The sequence below is a fragment of the Arctopsyche grandis genome, chromosome 6 (genome assembly GCF_051622035.1).
Source record: "Arctopsyche grandis isolate Sample6627 chromosome 6, ASM5162203v2, whole genome shotgun sequence".
In the NCBI taxonomy this organism is placed as follows: domain Eukaryota; kingdom Metazoa; phylum Arthropoda; class Insecta; order Trichoptera; family Hydropsychidae; genus Arctopsyche; species Arctopsyche grandis.
The window spans coordinates 17,318,778-17,337,478 of NC_135360.1; the positions used below are offsets into that span (position 1 = coordinate 17,318,778).

General features: G+C 33.4%; 1 protein-coding gene across 3 annotated transcripts in view; it reads left to right on the forward strand.

The window, feature by feature from the left end:
- Shal (Potassium voltage-gated channel protein Shal) overlaps positions 1-18,701 on the forward strand; it is a 53,889-nt gene that overhangs the window by 13,282 nt on the left and 21,906 nt on the right. For all 3 annotated transcript variants that reach the window (XM_077433821.1, XM_077433819.1, XM_077433820.1), the window contains exon 2: positions 16,872-17,034. In XM_077433821.1, coding sequence (XP_077289947.1) covers positions 16,872-17,034 — 163 coding nt within the window. The remainder of the gene's footprint in view (positions 1-16,871; positions 17,035-18,701) is intronic.

Here is an 18,701-nt window from a genome sequence, read left to right on the forward strand (position 1 = left end):
TTTTCTAATTGGTCGCGGGCCGCAATGCGCAAAGGTGTCAAAAATACTGATATACTGATAGAGCCGAATTTAGATGAAAAAGACTGGGTTGTGAGGCCCCTCCAAGCCTTGGAAAAACAATAATTCTGAAATTTTTCATGGTAGAGGACTTACTTAAGAAATTTGAAAATACAATATTCCCATTTTTGAAATGTTAAATAACTACTATTGAAAAAGCGTGCGCCGTAGGCAAACAAAATTAATCGATTACCTTTAATGTTCATATTATTTACATATCAAAAATTATTTAAACAATTTTAGATTGCGCCAGTCAAATTTTTTTGATAATTTATGATATTTTTGATAATAACTATTCTGAAAGTATGTATAAAGACACATACATAAATTCGTTATTGTATATTGACATACATACATAGATATTTTTCATACTCAATGAAACACTTGGTGATGAAGTAAATCATTTTGGGCCGCAACAGATGTACATATGTATGTATGTACATACATATGTATGTCATTTCGGGACGCGTGCTGTGCATCACTGAAGGGTTTTGAAAAAGCTCCCATACAAAATTACTCGAGCAACGCCGGGTAAGCGTGTGTGACCTTTGTTGTTTTAGGGGGGAACAAAGCCCTTTGAAGGCTCTTTTTCTCAACTGCATCCACCCGAATATACATAGGTGGAAAATACCCAGCTTTGTCGGGTAATACTGGCAAGGGTCAATATAATTTATTAAAACTTGTTGTGTTTTTCAATCTCAAAGCTCTTCTGGGTTTACAACATTACAAAATCATATCATGGTTTAATCATCTCTGATTAAAATTGTTAAAGCCTTAAACGCGTTCACTAATCTTAATAATAATCTTCTTGACATGTGATTTTTTTATTACATACGTTAAATAAGTTTTCACCATTCGAGCAATGTTAATATTTGAAATTTGGTTCCTGGCGTTTATCATAAGGGATATTTTGTCAAAGAAATTTGCTTAACATTCTTGAAAGTTAATTTATCTCACATCTCTCGCCTTTCGTAAGTTATGCACGTTAATTTTATAACGAAACAATTTAGTGAAAGAGCTCGCCTGCCACTATTTTCCAACTCCGTACTACATACATACATACAAATGTACGTAACGTACGTAAAAGATTTGCGCAATGCTCAGCTTGAATGTAGGTCAGGTGATTTTTCATCCCCTTTGTATATATATTTTTTACGTTCTGAAAAAAAAATGTTTATGGAGAGGGATGAGCGGAGACAATTTAAATTTTTACAAACTTTTAGAAAACCCGTCAATCAATATATTGACGTTTTGCTTCAATCTGCAATTCTCGCTATAATTCACAGCGTTCGTTTGTATGACCTGTTCTACTTTTGCTGCTGGGTCACGAGTTGTCGCAAATGTAACGGATGTATTTAATATTGAAGTACTTGCATAAAATAATTTCTAGCGATTAAACTCTCAAGCGGTTCGTAAAGCTTATCTGCAATGAAAATGTTCCAAGGCGGGATGAAAAGCTGAAAATATTCTCACAACCGGATACAACGCAATATTATTACATACATATATCGACCTTCGCTGGTTCGAAAGAATGCATAACGTCAATATTTAATCGTTATAGCATTATCGTTTGATGAAACGCGACGTTCATTCTATTCATCGATGCAATTTTTCTATTTTTTTTTTACTTGTTTTTATACCAGCACACAATCATGAATACACGAACTAAACTGTGTTAAAGCTTACATAAAAGTCTCGGCTCTACATTTTCATTCGGAAATTTAAAATGTTTTTTTAAAAGGGCTGTAAATGCTTCGTCGTCCAAACAAAAAAATGTTAAATCGGACTCGTTCCGTAAACCGATTGACGATCACGTGTTAATCGAAGACGCTCAAATTGATCATAAGTACATATTGTATATTTATACATATAGATATACATATGTAAGTACGTGTTTTTATCTCACAAAGGCATATTTTAAATTTAATGGAAACAAATACATACGTGCACTTTACAACTACATATATTAGTAACCAATCATCGTAAATATCTAAAGATGTACATCTATGGGATGTTTCGAGGGAAGTGAATACTCGCTCTTTACTATTGCGAATTGTTTTAAAATACGCCTTTGTGAGTATAAAATAGGTATAGCTACATAATGCACAATATTTGTGTGTACGTTCATAATTGCATAATCCGTCTTCTGTTATCATATCACTAATCAGATGACGTATCTTGTTTAAAATGTTACAGTTTGAAAATATGCAGATGTCGCGACTAACTCTTTATATGTAGCATATTAGCCGGCGTCTCCCGGCATTTCCAGGCTTTGCTCGGCGTATGGGGGCCATCCCGACTTTGATAGTTGCTGGGCATCGCCCGAGCTTTCTTTTTATGAGGCTTTAGAAATTCTCCAAGCTCTTCTAAAACATAATTTTTAAAACTTAATTCGAAACGATTACGAACACATTTTTGGTTGAGAGCTCTTCGAGCTCTTCGCTCAGAAAGTCCGAACCCTTTAAAAAACCGGTTACAATTTACGTTAGTTAAGTTAGATATTTAGATATATGTATGTATATCTAAAGGATACCAAATTCGTCAAAATTGTGGAATTGAAAACGTTCATAATTTTTAAGTAATATAATTTAAATTAACAAAAATAAAATTTGACAGTGGATTTATTATAAAAAATAAACATTGATTACAATTTATTAGTTGTAAATTGATGCGATGCAATTAGAATATAAACCGATGCGAAATTTCATCAAACTGTCAAATGCATCATAGCCTACAATGTCAAAATCGATCTCAGAAATTAACTATTAATCACATTTTATATATTTTTTTAATATATAATTTGCTAATTTCCATATATTTTAATGTGATATAGCAATTTACATTTAAAAAGTTATATATTTTGTTTAGTTTTTATAATAAAATCACTATCAAATTTAATTTTGATACTGATAACCCATTTGACGTTTGATTTGCCGGGCGGACCCCGATTGGGTCGTGCGAGCTATTTTAGAGATGTTAATTTGACATATGTGTCGTGCTATTTATTTTACAGACATGCAAAAAAATATTATCCCTTTGTATAATAACACTGTTCGACAAATGACGACTTTTCAAATTTTACTTTTTAATTTAATTTTGACTTTTGATTTGAACTGGACGACTACTTAGAGAGATTTGAAAGCTGAAAAGTACAACAAATGAAAGATAAAATACCCGACTGTAGATTCCAATATTCATTTTGAACAGAGAATTAACAGATTTTGAGAAATCGACCGAACAACACCAAGATATAGAAAAATCGCGTGATCTAAAAAACACATATATCTCCGAATCTCGAGCCAATCAACACTTTTTATTACCAGATTCGTGTTCACTGGGCATAGATCTATAAGAAAAGTCATATCTCGTCTCTGAAACATTTTTCGTGTCGAACAGTGTAATTAGTTAATTAATATGATAAATTTATATTTTGTAAGAAATATTGCTTATATCCATCATTTGTTTTCTATTTTATTAATTTTACAAATGCTATGTATAGCAAGAATGTCATTTTGAAATACCTGTATAGTGAAAAACCTGTGAATTTTTATGTTAACAATGTGGGCAAAACATTATATAGCTAGGGTTGGCGTCAATCATTTTCCGTACCATTTACTCGAGATTGACGAACACTGCACTCTAGTAGAGCACGCTCCCGACAGTCCCGCATCGGGTTGGCACAAAAAATATAAATACACAAAAAAAATGTCGCGTGACTTTTGCGACGTTTACCTTTGATCCGTCAATTGTACAGCTGTGTTCTATATCAGTCGTGTGATCACACGTTTATTGTTGCGATGTATTTAAAGCGTGGGCCGCGGCCAACTAGTGGTCCGCAAATAACCGACATATTTTTCCATTTCCTATTTTTGTGCGATAGCGCCGCGACCATGTCGATGCACATCAACGTCACCGGTCAACCCTTTAATGTCCTATTAGGACCTACAACATAAAATTTCTCATTTGTCGCAATTATATAGCGATTTCGCATCGCGAAAAGTCACACGCGGTTGAGGGGGGAAAAAACTCGACGCGAAAAAACCAATTTGGTCGAGTTGATGTGGCGTCTGTGTGATTTATTGCCCGTTCGTTTGCGGCTTAGCCGGATTCATTGTGTCAACGATGTCGTAAATCATTAAAAACACACGATTGCCGTTGCGATATATCCCGCAGGATAACCGAGCGAATCGAAAAATTGCGACGCGTATAAATTATTCACGCGAATATGCGTAAACGTATCACGTACGATGCGCCGTTTAATTACGCACGCGGCCCGCAGCGTGTTAACATATGTGCCGTTCTATAAATTCCACATGTGTTTTTATATCATAATTAAATCGTAAGAATTTAGAGAATGTTTTTGTCTTTTTATATATGGTTTCTAAGCACGTACGTACGGATCTAATAATAATTTTACGTTGTCTTTTTCGGTATACTACGTAAAATATGGACAAACCGTTCGTTCTAGATAGTGATTTAAAACGGATCAGACTTCGATAGACAGACGGGTGAATGACACAGACATTATATAAATGTATGTACGTATAAAATAAAACAGTGATCCCTTACTTGGACGCTTAGGAATTCATCTTACGCTGAATTAAATTTACGCATTCACGATTTGAAATTTTAGTTTTCAATTTTAATATTTAGTGTGAAAAGATAAAGTTATAGGCGTTTAAATAATTAAAATTTGACAAAAGGAATGGGGGCGGAAAGTCAAAAAAACAAGGCTACTGGCCATTGTCAGTGAATGAACTATCACTATCTCCAAAATTTTTGGATTCTTTAACGTGTTTATTACGATTATTTTTAACCATCGAACTAGTGAAAACAATTAAAATTTTTATCGCTGACCAAAGAACGCAAAAAATCAAAGTTTCAAACCGATCGGAAGAATATAGGAAATATTATCAAACCGATAGGCAAAGTAAAACTAATAAAAGACTTGTAAAAAGTGGCTCAATTTGTTATTATACAAGATGTTTAATAACTTATTTATTAGAGATGGTTTTCAAGGAGAAATAATACAGAAACTTCATAAAAAATAGTCAACTTTTTGTGGCAGTATTTAGATTATTAAATCTATAAAAACTTTTTGCAGCGGTAGTTCAATACAAAATTGATTCTAACTATGTACATATAAATAGTGGAGAATCATGAATTGTTCCAATTTATCAATGTCGGCACCAATGATCCGATTGTATATATAATAGTAATAATACGAAGATAAATAGGACAATAGATTTCCTTTCGAATTCCACAATTTTCCCGCCGTCCTCCATTTCCCACGTACGAGCATCTATCGAAGAGCGTCGACGGATTAGTGTTCGTTGTATAAACGTGTAAATAAATTAATTCGAAATTAATCCGTCCGTAAATCGTAAAGCTCGCTCCCGAGCCGCCACTGGAGAACGTCAGAGCTTCTCACAGAGTCTACAGAGTCTACAGAGTCTCTCACGTTCAGACGATCGTGGAGAAGCGCGATTACAAGCGGGCTTTATTGGCTCGTAAAGCGGTGCCAAATGTGATTTAGCGATTGTCAAACGGTCAAAGTGCTCCTATATCCCAACGTTCGATATTCCGCGGAATAGACTCATCACTCGGCGAATTTCCTTCATTCACTTCGAAGATCAATACAACTTTCTTATACATTTCTCAATTTGGTACATATGTATGTAGATATTTATAATCGATTCTTTCTATCAAATATATCTACTATCTTTGGTTCTTTCTTTGTCAATGTATAATTATAAAATATTATAGATTTATTATTACATAAAGAAATTCATTGATCCCTATTTCATTTTACCTATCATGGCTACTATTAATATTTAATGTTTTTATTAATATTAATATTTTGATTAATATTTTCTATTAATATTTAATGTTATTAATTTAATATTTTGCCAAATATTTCTCGAAATGAAGATAAGTGGAATTACGGCACTTTTAAATATAACGGCTCATATTTTAACGTAATAAATGATATTTATCTTTTAAATAATTGTTTTATTCATTTGAATGAATAAATCTGATGAATCTGAGAAATCTTTTCTGAATTTTGGGGTATTATTGGTTTAATTCATTGAATAAAAAATCAAGTCATATAAATATATTTTTTTAAATTTATTTATCGATAATTTGGAAAATTAATAATATAAGTTTTGATACTAAATCTTTTAATTAATATTTTTTTTATATGAAATTTGGTGGATTTAAAAACACACTGTGCTGACGACTTTTGAATGAAGTTATATTAAAAACACAACGTATGTATGTTTTTACAGCCCATAATGAGTGAATATAATTATTTTTTGTTATTTAATAATTCATGCTATACGAATAAACATGCCAGAGCAATGTGACATTCGAGCAATTTACTTAGAACCCTACTATTCAACTTGAAATTTATCATTTTGATAAATTTTCTCTTCTACATATGTATAATTTGTAGTTTTTTAGTAATTTCTTTAGCATTGCGTTAGACAATTTTGACACAATATGTGTGTGTTTGAAATAGTTCGAATTTCGTTGATAAAAGGCTTGAAAAATGTTGTGGGGTGAAGAAAATTATCCTAGTGTTAGCCACTAATCACCATAGACGAACTCGTATGTATGTATACATTAGTGTGTTCATTTGAAATACATATTTACGTACATAATTCCCTTACAATTTTCCACAATAATTAGCAAGCTCTCGTTATGGCCCCGTATTGGAGCGAAAGGCGTTTTCGAATAAAACATGCGAAATATGCGAAACGCGTGATTCTGGCTTATAAATTTTTTTCTCGTTATAGCGACGACCGTAATAAACGATAATATTTCGTGTAGTTTCGTTGTTGTTCCAAGAGGAATCGCCGCGTTTTAAGTACACAGTCATTACGAGCGGCGTGTTCGAGTGTTTAATTGTGTAAATATTTTCGCTATCGAAACCACCGAAAGTTTCAGTCAAAATTTTAATGCCGTCATTAAAAATGGCCTATGTTGCTTTGATGTGCACGTGACGTTGGCTTTTTGCACAACAGATTCAGCGGGTTAATGTGCGATTTGCGGTTTGCATTTTTTATTATCAATATCTTGACTGATATTATAAACGTTACTCATTTCACTTTCAATGTTAGGTAAACTAGCATTTATCGTTCTGGGTAATTGGGTACAATTTTAAAACATTAAGATCGAATTCCGAAAATAATTATAATAATCGTTATTTTCTATTTATCTTTAATAATAATAATAATAATACCAAAAGCTTTGTGTACATTTTTTTATTTTTTATTTTTTATTTAAACCAGGAAGGCCTAACAGGTAACCCCAATGCACCTTCCTGGTCAGAAACATTGTACATTTGATACAAGTAATATTAGTATAATACAAAGTACATATCGATTAATACCCACAGAGACATCAAATTTGTAAATTTGCAGCATTTTTAAACAATTCCGCGAAATTCTGTAAATACAAAACATCCATAGAGACATTTATGGTCAAATTTGTAAATTTGCAGCAATTTATACAATTCAGCGAAATTCGAGATTTGCGAGAAAATGGGTAAGGTTGCCAATTTGTTGGAACAGTTTCAATGAAAATCAGTTAAATTGACAAACTCTGATAGGATACGATCGACCTAAAATCACAAATCCAAGGTCTGGCCAACACAAACCAGAGGGATTTGAACCCTTGACCACTTTGTTTATAGTATTATATGCTAACTACTAGTAAGTTCTGCTGGTAAATCAAATACATTTACTACTAATAGTATACTATTAGAAGCATGATTAAATGCGATTTGATTTCATATAAATAAAAATGCGTTCATTATCAAAATATAATAAAAAACCCATTTCATAAAACCCATTTATATCTTAATAAAATTATATTATTTTTTTTTTTCCACCATTGAGATTTTAGCCTCGTAATGACAAAGAAAATAAAAAGGAAAAGTCCCGCAGTTTTAAATGGAGAATAAGAAAATGCGGGTCCGGTCGACCCGAGAAAGGGAAATGTACGTGGCATTAATGTAAGTGGTACGTTAGAAAGTAACGAATGGATTGCAGATCCTCCCAGTAACCGGACTTATTTCCTGCGGGACTTCCGCAATGGGATTAGACCGGAATAATCTGCAGAGTTTCGCGCTGTAACCGCAGCCCGTTTTCGCGACAGTGACAGATGGACAGTTATACCGCTAAACTATTACTGTACGAGTGGTTGAATCGTTTTCGATTTCTATTACCGATATATGTGTCGTTTACCGGTCACAATCCGGTTTCACATAAACATACATATGTACATACCTATGTATATTTAAAGGTATAGTTAGGGTGTAAGACGTATTTATATTCTTAGAGATACATCGACTTGTGACGGATGCTTTTGGGGATTGCTGAATATTTTATATGCAAGGGTTCTTAGAAAAAAAAAATGACATGGGATTCGTTTGCGTGAAGCTAATGTTATTGAATTATTAAGTCCAAATATTTTTAAAAAATATATTATTTTAAACCTAAATATAAAACCCTCGTATGTTCAGATTTTTTTTTTTGAAAAATAATATTTTGATCTGATTTTATTTTACATACATATGTATATTTAATATACGAAGCCACAAAGAGTTGATATATGAAAGGGTTGTAGATATTTTTAATTAAAAATAGTAGAGATACAGGTACATATAAAAATAGTTTAATTAAGAAAATGAAAATTCGGGTAGAACCGGACTTTTTTCATTCTAAAAAGTATGAGAATTACTTAACGTTGTTTTGAAGAGTGATTAAGAAATTCGCTTAATGTGCTGAATATTTACGACCTTTCCTCTTGAAAATATATTTTACAAAATTGCGCGCTTTCTTTCAACAACCGCGGAATGCCGTGTTTAACTACTTCGGTATTCATTTGTGATTGTACGGAGCCACGCTCGCAAGTTTATTCTCAACAAACATACAAACTCTTCAAAATTTACATTGAGAATTAATTGAGAAACTCTCCTCTCGTCCGAGTTTCCAAGATATAATTTCAAAAGTATTTTGCAATCTAAAAAGTTTCGTACGCTTTTCTATAATCACATTGCCTAGTAAGCGTGCATACGTAAGTAACTACATACATATGTATGCATGTAGGTATACCTTAAACACTTTTTCTATTTATCGCTTATATTACTGTACACAATATGTATGGATGTACGTTCAACGAAAGAATTTTATTATATTTTGATCTGTGATTCAAATTTGAATACGTCGATTGTTTAGATTTTTTTTATAATTTGTACATAAATATGTAGAATAATTTCACGGCCGTTTTCTCGAAATGTTTTCCGATGCTGGATAAAAATACCTCGTTCGAGCACAATGGGTAGCTCCGGTGTATTTGTGTTTATGTGTTCGAATAAAATCGCAATGTTTATAGGCGATTTGGCGATATCTGACGTATATAGGTCGTTCACGGCCGGCCGTCTAGGTCATTTTTATTTACGACTATCGACACTCTAAACCCCTTCCCCTGCCCTATGTTCACTCCCTTCACCCACGTATTTAATCTCATTATCATTACCGTGCTACATTTCCGGTTAACGACTCACGCCGTATCAATATCGGCTCGTTGCTTTCAACCGCAGCAGCTAAGTCAAAGAGCTTCGCAGTCAGATGCATCTTAGAAATTTCTAATTCGTGTGCCACGTCGCCGAAAACCGCATTTGAAATTTCCTAATTATTAGCGTCACTTTGTAAATTATCGCGAAGATCTTGAATTTTAAGTTCTGTAAAATTTAGCGGTTGTAATTATGTACATATGTACATACATAATTACATTGCGGTTGTAATTATGTACATTTGTAATTATGTACATATGTACAATGTATATAGCAGAGATGATGAATCTTCTACAACTTGCTTAAGTTCTGTGAAATGATAATAAAAAATATATACGTTTAGGTTGAAGTGCCTCAGTTTTCAAAATATATTGTGGTATTTTAACTTATACCGTAGACAGGTTTTGAAAGGAATCGGAAAATTTTTAATGTTTTGCCCCAAGGCGTTACCTACGGCCAAATTCATACATATCTCATAATACCTCATATTAATTTATACCATTATTATTATAAATTTGATTTTTAAATTATTTTTATTATTATTAAATTATGTATGTATGTATATATACATCTTATATCTATTTTAATAGCTACTGAACTACTGCCCATTTCCATTTTACAATTTTATTTTTTTGTTTGTAATTATAGTATAATCTTATTTTAATATTAATGTACAGAATAATGATAAAAAAAGCTCAAATTCCTATTTACAATTAACTATTAACTAAAGACTATCTAAAATCGACGATCTAAAGCAGATTGTTTTAAGGTTGAATTATATGAAATATTCAAATAATGGTGACAAATGACGATAGGTTGCCTCTTTTGGAACCGTTTAAAAACAAAATTAAATACATTGGGAAAAATGTATAAGAAACGATCGACCTGGAGCCACTTATGTATATTCAAGGTCTGGCCGGCAATACCGGGCCAAGGATTGATCCCTTGACTCCTCGATTGAAAGCAATATATGCTAATCATGTCGCTGGTTACTGTTATCAAGAGTAATGTTCATATCTCTAAAGGCTTCTTAGCTTCGTTGCTCATAAATCATCCTTGTCCAACTGACTTCAAGAAAACAACCAATCTACCTCTCCCTCTTGTTCCTTCCACCATCAAATAGTATATAAATTTTCATCTTGGCACCACACGCCCGAAGAATTACAAAACTCATCTCAGGCATATAACAGAAAAATAAAAATATTATATTAAAAAAATATTGGAGCCAGGCTGGAGTAGAGCTCAGAACATAACAACCAAAGAGAAGTTTAATCGTAGCACGTAAAAAAAATACTGCTTCATCGCCTGAATTTGAGCATTTTAAACCGGCCGAACGGACGTACATTAAAATGCTGACGTCTCGGATGAATCGCGCCTTAAATTAAAATGTCCGGCGTCAAATTGAGCGGTAAATTTGAATTTGGTGCGCGAATTTTAATACGACCGGTTTTTAATGCGGGGCTTTTGGACAGGGACGTTCGTAAATTTCAGGGGCGGCGCTTTCAGCCGTCTGCCTGTCAGTTTGTCGCCCTTCCTCTCCCTCCCCCCATCTTCGATGTTCTCCTTTCCTCTCGGTTTGCTTTTGCTCCCATAAGTCGGAAAATTGTAAGGGATCCTGTGAATCAATTAATTTGGCGGAATAATTAATCAAGCTGTCGGTGTGAACGCCATCTGGCCAGTCAGCCGGGTGAAAAACTCCGCACGTAAACGGTTAAAAGCTCACACCATACAAACCGTTAACTCGCACATTATGTGTCTGCATCAGTGGCGTAGCTACCTCAAAGCAAAGTCATGCAAAGCACGAGAACCTAAATTTATGTACTCAATATAATTTACCATTGTTTACCTTAAAAATATCGAAAGTAACAAAAAAATGACTCTAGTCACTCACTTGTACATATGTATATGTAACAGGTGAAGTGTGTCTTCCAGTTGTAATATATTTTGGCTAGTTGTAATATAATCCATCTAACGTGGTTCCAACTGCCGTTATAGTTGAAGTGTATTTTCAGTTGTAATATATTTTGACTATTTGGGATATATTCCATCTAGCCCACGTTAGTTGATTCATATAGCGATTCATATCTGGTCAAATTATATTACAACTGAAAATACATTTCGACTGTAACATATATAAAATACTAATTTGCTTCACCTTTAATTGTTCAGACACCAAATGAATACTTCGAGGCGAAATTGTCATATCGCACCACGTTTTGTAATTTACCTTGCTAAATTAAACTGCAAGTGTACATTTATACACCGACTCGTCATTGGATTGCGTTCGCAAAGCCCAGGTTTGTCATTAAATGCACGTATAGGACAGAGCTTAAGCCGAGAGTTTATAAAATTAATAACATCGAGTTATATATAGCAGTTCCATATTTCGTAAATAATCACGTACGGTGAGCTAAGGACTCTGTTAAAGATTACTGATTGTTTATTTAATTTTAAAACAATGTAATTCCGATAAAACGTGACTGATCCTGTTTTTCCAGAGTATATTTACAGGACTCGGTGTGCAATGATTGGTACGAGTCTCGCTTGCTCTCAAATGGATTATCGCTACAGAAAATCTAAAAATAATGATTTCATAAATATTATCATATGTACATAGCCACAGCAAAGTGCACTGGTAGAGTTATTGCATACCAGTAGAAAGGTCGTGGGTTCAATTCACGGCCAAATACGCTACCGGCGAGATCGTGATTCGACCAGAGTCTCTTGTTTGAATTTTCCGATTTTTCTCGCTTAATTGTTCTGACGGATCTAATAAATCGGTATCCTCCCCCTCAGTTTCTCTCAAATTCTAGTTATTGGCATCTTAAATTCGTTGAAAATTATAAATGAATTTCTCGCAAATTTGCAAAATATCAAAAAAAATGTTAATTATCCATAGATGCCTCTATTGTATTATATTTCCTGTTATGAAGGGGGAGGGGCTTATCTAATTTTTGTACGATAGCCTAAAACCTAGCTACGCCACTAGTCTGTATATAATACTTTGTACTCGTGTTCAATGAAACCGGTGACATTTACTTTAATGTGTGTAAAGTTCAATTTTAATATCGTGTTTTATTTACGAGCTCATACTATACATATCTACTATGTATATTATTAGAGCCTATACTATAAGGGTTGTCGTTTAGAGAATGTTCATATGAATATATATATACATATGTAGGTATTATTACAAACCTTTCATTCATTTAATAATACTATGATGAAAGATTCGAATTATTTAGACACAGTTGAATTTAAATCGAATTGATTTTTAAATTGAATCTGTAACACGGCGGATGATTCGAGACCAGTTGTAGACTTATTTTGAGCTAAGAACCTACATTTATCGATGTATTAATTTATACCGGTATACACCCATTTATTTTTATTTTACACATCTATGGTCAAATATTATACAGAAGTATTACAAACATCAAACATTTAAGGTAATTACAAAAATCGATTAACAATCATAGAGACATCTAAGGAACAAATTTGTTGCATTTTATAAATCAGCGAAATCGAGATGCTCAAAAATTTGAATTTTAAGATAGGACAGGGTTGCCAATTTGTCGGAACCCTTTCAATGAAATCAGATAAATTGGAAAACTCCAATGAAATCAGATAATAGGAAGCGATCGACCTTGGAGTCACATATGTACATATGTACATATACAAGGTTTGACCAGCAACACAAAACCAGGGATAGAACCCCTGACCGCACAATTGAAAGCATTTCATGCTAAACACTCATCTATGCTGCTGGTCAAGCCATATTATACATTTGTAACTGCTGCCAGAATTCATAAATTTGTGAATTCTAGCGATAGGTGACGATTTGTAATATCAAAATCTCAAGGTTTAACTACTATAGTTTATAAGACAGTCTTTTTTGTCACCGTCTGTTCCCTTTTATTTCAATTTAATTACCTGTAATTAATCGCATCTCATACTACCGTTGTTGATTTTTCTTGTACCAAATAAGACAAATTTTTAAAGTCTCCTTTACAAATCCACATTCATAGATTATTATTGTTATTATTTCCAGACCATATGATTTGTTTCCGATTGACCTCATCTGTCAATTTTAATATAAATATACCACGAATTACTTACAATGTGTATGAAATGAAAGAGTCATATTTACAGTAAACGATTCATATGTTACTTGTTTTCAAATCTGACATGAAAATAATAAGAATTTTTAAATTCGGGTGTATATCGCGTATATTAATATACACCGTTTAGTCCACGTGTGATCGTTTAACCTTAATTGAGCATTACGCGTCAAATACTCAATCACTTTACGCCCCATTAAATCATCTCTTAGTAAAAAAATCTGGATCTACTTCAGATACAGGTTGGTGCAAAAAAATGTGTACACTGTGTACGGCTTTACTTCCAGAAATCGTACGGTCATTTTTCATCTCGTACGACCTCTTTCAGCCTTTTCAGTGAATCTGAGGCCTTAAATCTCTCTATCTCTCTCTTTTTCTCATACATATTGCCGTTGTATACGATAGTCCAGGGATATATAAATGCGACGTATACCTTTTGTGTTTTGTTTTTTTTTTTGTTCACGTATTATGAGATCTATTTTGATGTGGTAATTACATATATTGCTAACAATATATGGATAAAGCGCGCTAATTAAGTCAATTAACTCAATAAGAAACTATTTTTCTATTGTCTTTTTTGTTTCCAAGTTATCTTGGAATAGTCTCGAGGAACAAATTCAGACTTTTTACACTTCTGCTTTCTTTTATTATTATTTTGTGGAAAAGTTGTGTCATTAGCTCGTTTCGCCAACCAATAATGTTCCTAATTTCACCATTTCCCATAAACTTTTCAAATATTGCCCACACTTGAAGGAAAATTTAATATGCTGAGAGCATAATTTCACATTAATTTTCAATGCTTGATTTTATTAAGAGTTCAAACTTTCAATCTAACGCTTTTAAGAATTTGACTTCGGGTAAAATTCAAATGTAGATGTTTCCTATACATATCTCATAAATAAATCCCGTTCACGCGATGTTATTTCTTTGAGCACATTTTCCGATTTCTCGATAATCGTTGAGCGTAAGCTTTTACTGTAATTGAATGTTGTGTGTTGTTCGCGGATCGTTAAACATACATAAACCGAGCGACGGGCGTGTTCTGTTTGACAATAAAATTACCAGTCACGCCCCAATATAACATATAACTTAATTTGACAATAGACCAATCAGCGGAAACTTTATAATTTGTTGTTCAGCGACAAAATCCAACATGGACCAACCGCAAAAGCTCAGTTCGATAGCACGCAAGACTACAAATTTAAGTTGTCATTTAAAATTAACGGTCTTTCTTTGAACAAAGTTTCACTTTTCAAGACAATATTTAAGTGTCTGGCTTTTCAACTTTAACCATCTAAAAATATCGTCAAATAAAAACACTCCAGGGGGGTGAGTTTTGGCCTGGATCGTCATAGCATAGATCAGGTGTGCTATAGCGATAAATATCATTTAAATAGCTATAAATATCGTTTATATATAAAAAATAAAACAAATGCCGCGTACCACCCTGTGTGTCTGCGCCCATAACCTCAATATAGGCGGCTGCGATTATTGTCCGATTTTGCAAAGCTTTAATCAAAAACCTTAATATATACTTATAATATTTTAGGGAAAACGTTTTCCACTTTAATCCTCTTATAATTCTTAGTCATGCATCCATTTTTCCAATCTTTTTATTACTTTCACTGACTATGTGTACGTGACGCAATATTTGTGAGTTGATTTTGAACCATTTCCACTCTTTCGATCGTCTTGATATTTTACCGACATGCGAGGTCAGCGATAATTCAAGTTAGTAAATGTCTCCGACATATCGCTAGACGAATTTAATCATTAACTAAAAATTACATCAGAATCGACTCTCAGATCGATGTGATGACAGCTGGCCATCATATCCATGTGATCGCCGCCCCTATTTAACTTCACAGGCTACATAGTTGAACAGATATAACAGTTACCTCTTTCACACTCATGTAAACAATATATTTCAAGGTTTAACACTTTTCATGTATATTTTTAATTCACTAATATTATAAATTATTCTTTGAGTTTTTCGTATCAAAATATTAAGTACTTGAATATATATAAAATTTGGTTTCGATTAGTAAGCTGTAAAAATACATAAATGTGTACATACATATTGAGAATAAATAAACAAGAAAACTTCTATCAAACTATGCTAGTAATTTAAAGCGAAAACCTACACAATATTGCTTTTAAATAAAAAAAAAAGATTCTTAGAAGCATTATATTATACTATTAGGACCAGCATCGCACATTTGCGGTCAGCTAACAAGTAGGGGTGTCGATGAATAAACCCGCACATTGTTTAGTCTAGACAGGTTCATTCGTATACATTTCAAGGCATTTTATATATAATGTTAATTATACTCCAGCTTAAATTCAAATAAACACAACTGCATTCTCCGAACATACCACCTTTTAATGGGCTCGTTAACGCCTCGAAAATAGATTTTTCTTTGGTATTTTCATTCATATTCATTATGTCTACTACATATGGTGTTGCTTTATTGTTCGCTTGTGCGGAGCATATTAGAGTTTGGGTCTATAATTTGGAGTCCCACTGAAATTAAATTCGCTCCCGTGATCATGAAAGAGTTCAAAAAAAGCTTCTTCAATACATTTACATGAGGAATTATAAATATTACCCCTATTTAGTTCCCACTGCCTTTTTACAAAGTGTCCTAGGCTTTTACTCACTATCTTGTAGAAGAATTATTGCCGTTGCCAAATACTTCTTTGGAGTATTAAAGGGAAGTATTGACAACCCTTAAATTTTGGCCGCCTGACAGCTTTGCGTCGTCGTCTACTTTTCCAAACTATTGCTGCGAAAACGTCTGCTTTCAATAACTCGTCTCTTGTAAAGGCTATCCGGTTCCTTATTGTGATAGATGAGCATTTGGGTCTGTTTGATTGTCATGTTGATGAACTTACCAGTTTCATCACGAGTCTATTTGAATGAGATGAATGATTGCTAATTTGTTATTGTTCTTGGTTTTTTTTATCCATTTATAACGTATTTATTATAATAATAAATCAAATATAAATAATTAAATATATATATATATATATATATATATATATATATATATATATATATATATATATGTGTGTGTGTATATATTTATATATATTCGATATAATTTCAGATACGGTGATATGGTGCCGGGTACAATAGCCGGTAAGATCGTCGGCGGTGTCTGCTCGTTGAGTGGTGTGCTCGTGATCGCACTTCCGGTACCTGTCATCGTCAGCAACTTCAGCAGAATCTACCATCAGAATCAGAGAGCCGATAAGAGGAAAGCTCAAAGGGTAAGACATCGATTTGACTAACTAAAATCGTAAATTTCAATCAACGTATTCATTTATAAATGTGTAATATTATAGTAATCCAAAGTATACATATGTATATTGAAAATACATTCGAATATTATAAAACAAAATATTTGGGGTTAAATGTTTCAAATTTTACAGAAAATGCGTAATGTTACGCCTAAAGGTTCGTTTATACCAGTGCAGCTCAAGCAGAACTCTGCACGTAAATACATTATCTACATTCTATATGGACACATTCATATGTTCCACAATATCTGTGTGGCGTATCTGAATCAACAGTCCCCGACACAATCTATTCATATTGTTGCATATGGGTGGGTGGAGGATCCAAGTAAAAGTCCAAAGTCGCGTGATCCAGGAGATACACGCACTGGCAGTGCTCCGTCCAGAATGTGTTAATATGGTCTAAGTACCTCCTTATAAAGGACAGGTCGCTCAGGGCATCTTCACGTACTAGATATGCATTCCCACGACATTCAGTCCCACGCTATCGCTGTCAACTCTGAGAAGGGACAGGGTGCCGTTACTAAGCCAATTCGGTGGTCATAGTTTAGCCTACTTGCACTTAGCCTAGAGATAATCCTCGAAACCCAATTATAACGGCGGTTTATTTTAGCATACGCTACAATATTATACAGCAGTACATTTCACCGAAACGTATAAAGCAGAAGCGGTTTTATTTAATCGAAAATATTCATGCACGACGTAACGTCATAGTAGCGAGTGCACCCGTGCTAACGAAAGTGTTGCCATGTGCATATGAATATTTTCAAAAACGTCATATTGTGCAACTATTGACTCGACGATACTACGCAAGCAATATTGCGCCGTATCGTCACTATGTGTAATGTACATATATGTATGTAAACCGATTTTGCCTTGTACTCGCCCAAAACAAGTATGAACTTTCTGAAAACGGGTGGTGCTGTATAGTATGCATAGAAGTAGTCTTTTCCGTTGTGCTGAGCTGTTCACGTGCAGTGCTGAATAATATAAACGGACCTTTAAGTGTAATTTTCCGATTTGATTTTATTTGATTCGATTGTGATTTTAATGCGAAAATTTAAGCATTAGATTTTATAAGTGCAATATAATTTTTTTTAGTATTTTCAATTGGTTCTGATTCATTGACGTTTTCCGCTACAAATATAATAAATAGAACACACAGTCGATAGTTTTCTTGTGTTCTATTCTTTTAGATGTTTTAATGATATTTTAACTACACACTTAGTGTGTAGAGTGTAAATAGATCGAATGAATTATTTCGATCGTCGTAAACGTTTATAGAAATTTTTTAAATGCCACAATATCTGCCGCACCCCACATTGCGATAAGAGATTTTTTTCGAGCTTGCGACACTTTCTCAAATTTCCCAAATCGATATGACGAAATCGATGTTTTCAATGAAAAACACCCCTCGAACGATCTTATTACACTTTAATAGACGGTGACCTCAACACACAATGGTCACCGTGTCACTCTTGTACGCCCTCGATTCAACAACATTTTGAAAAATTTACGCTGCTGCAAATTGTTGAACTTGCTAAATAATATCTGTACATGGAAAATTCCACTTTGAAATGTTCAACGTGTAACCAAGTACAAACATTATCGTACGATCGTAATTGTAAAGCAGTCGCATG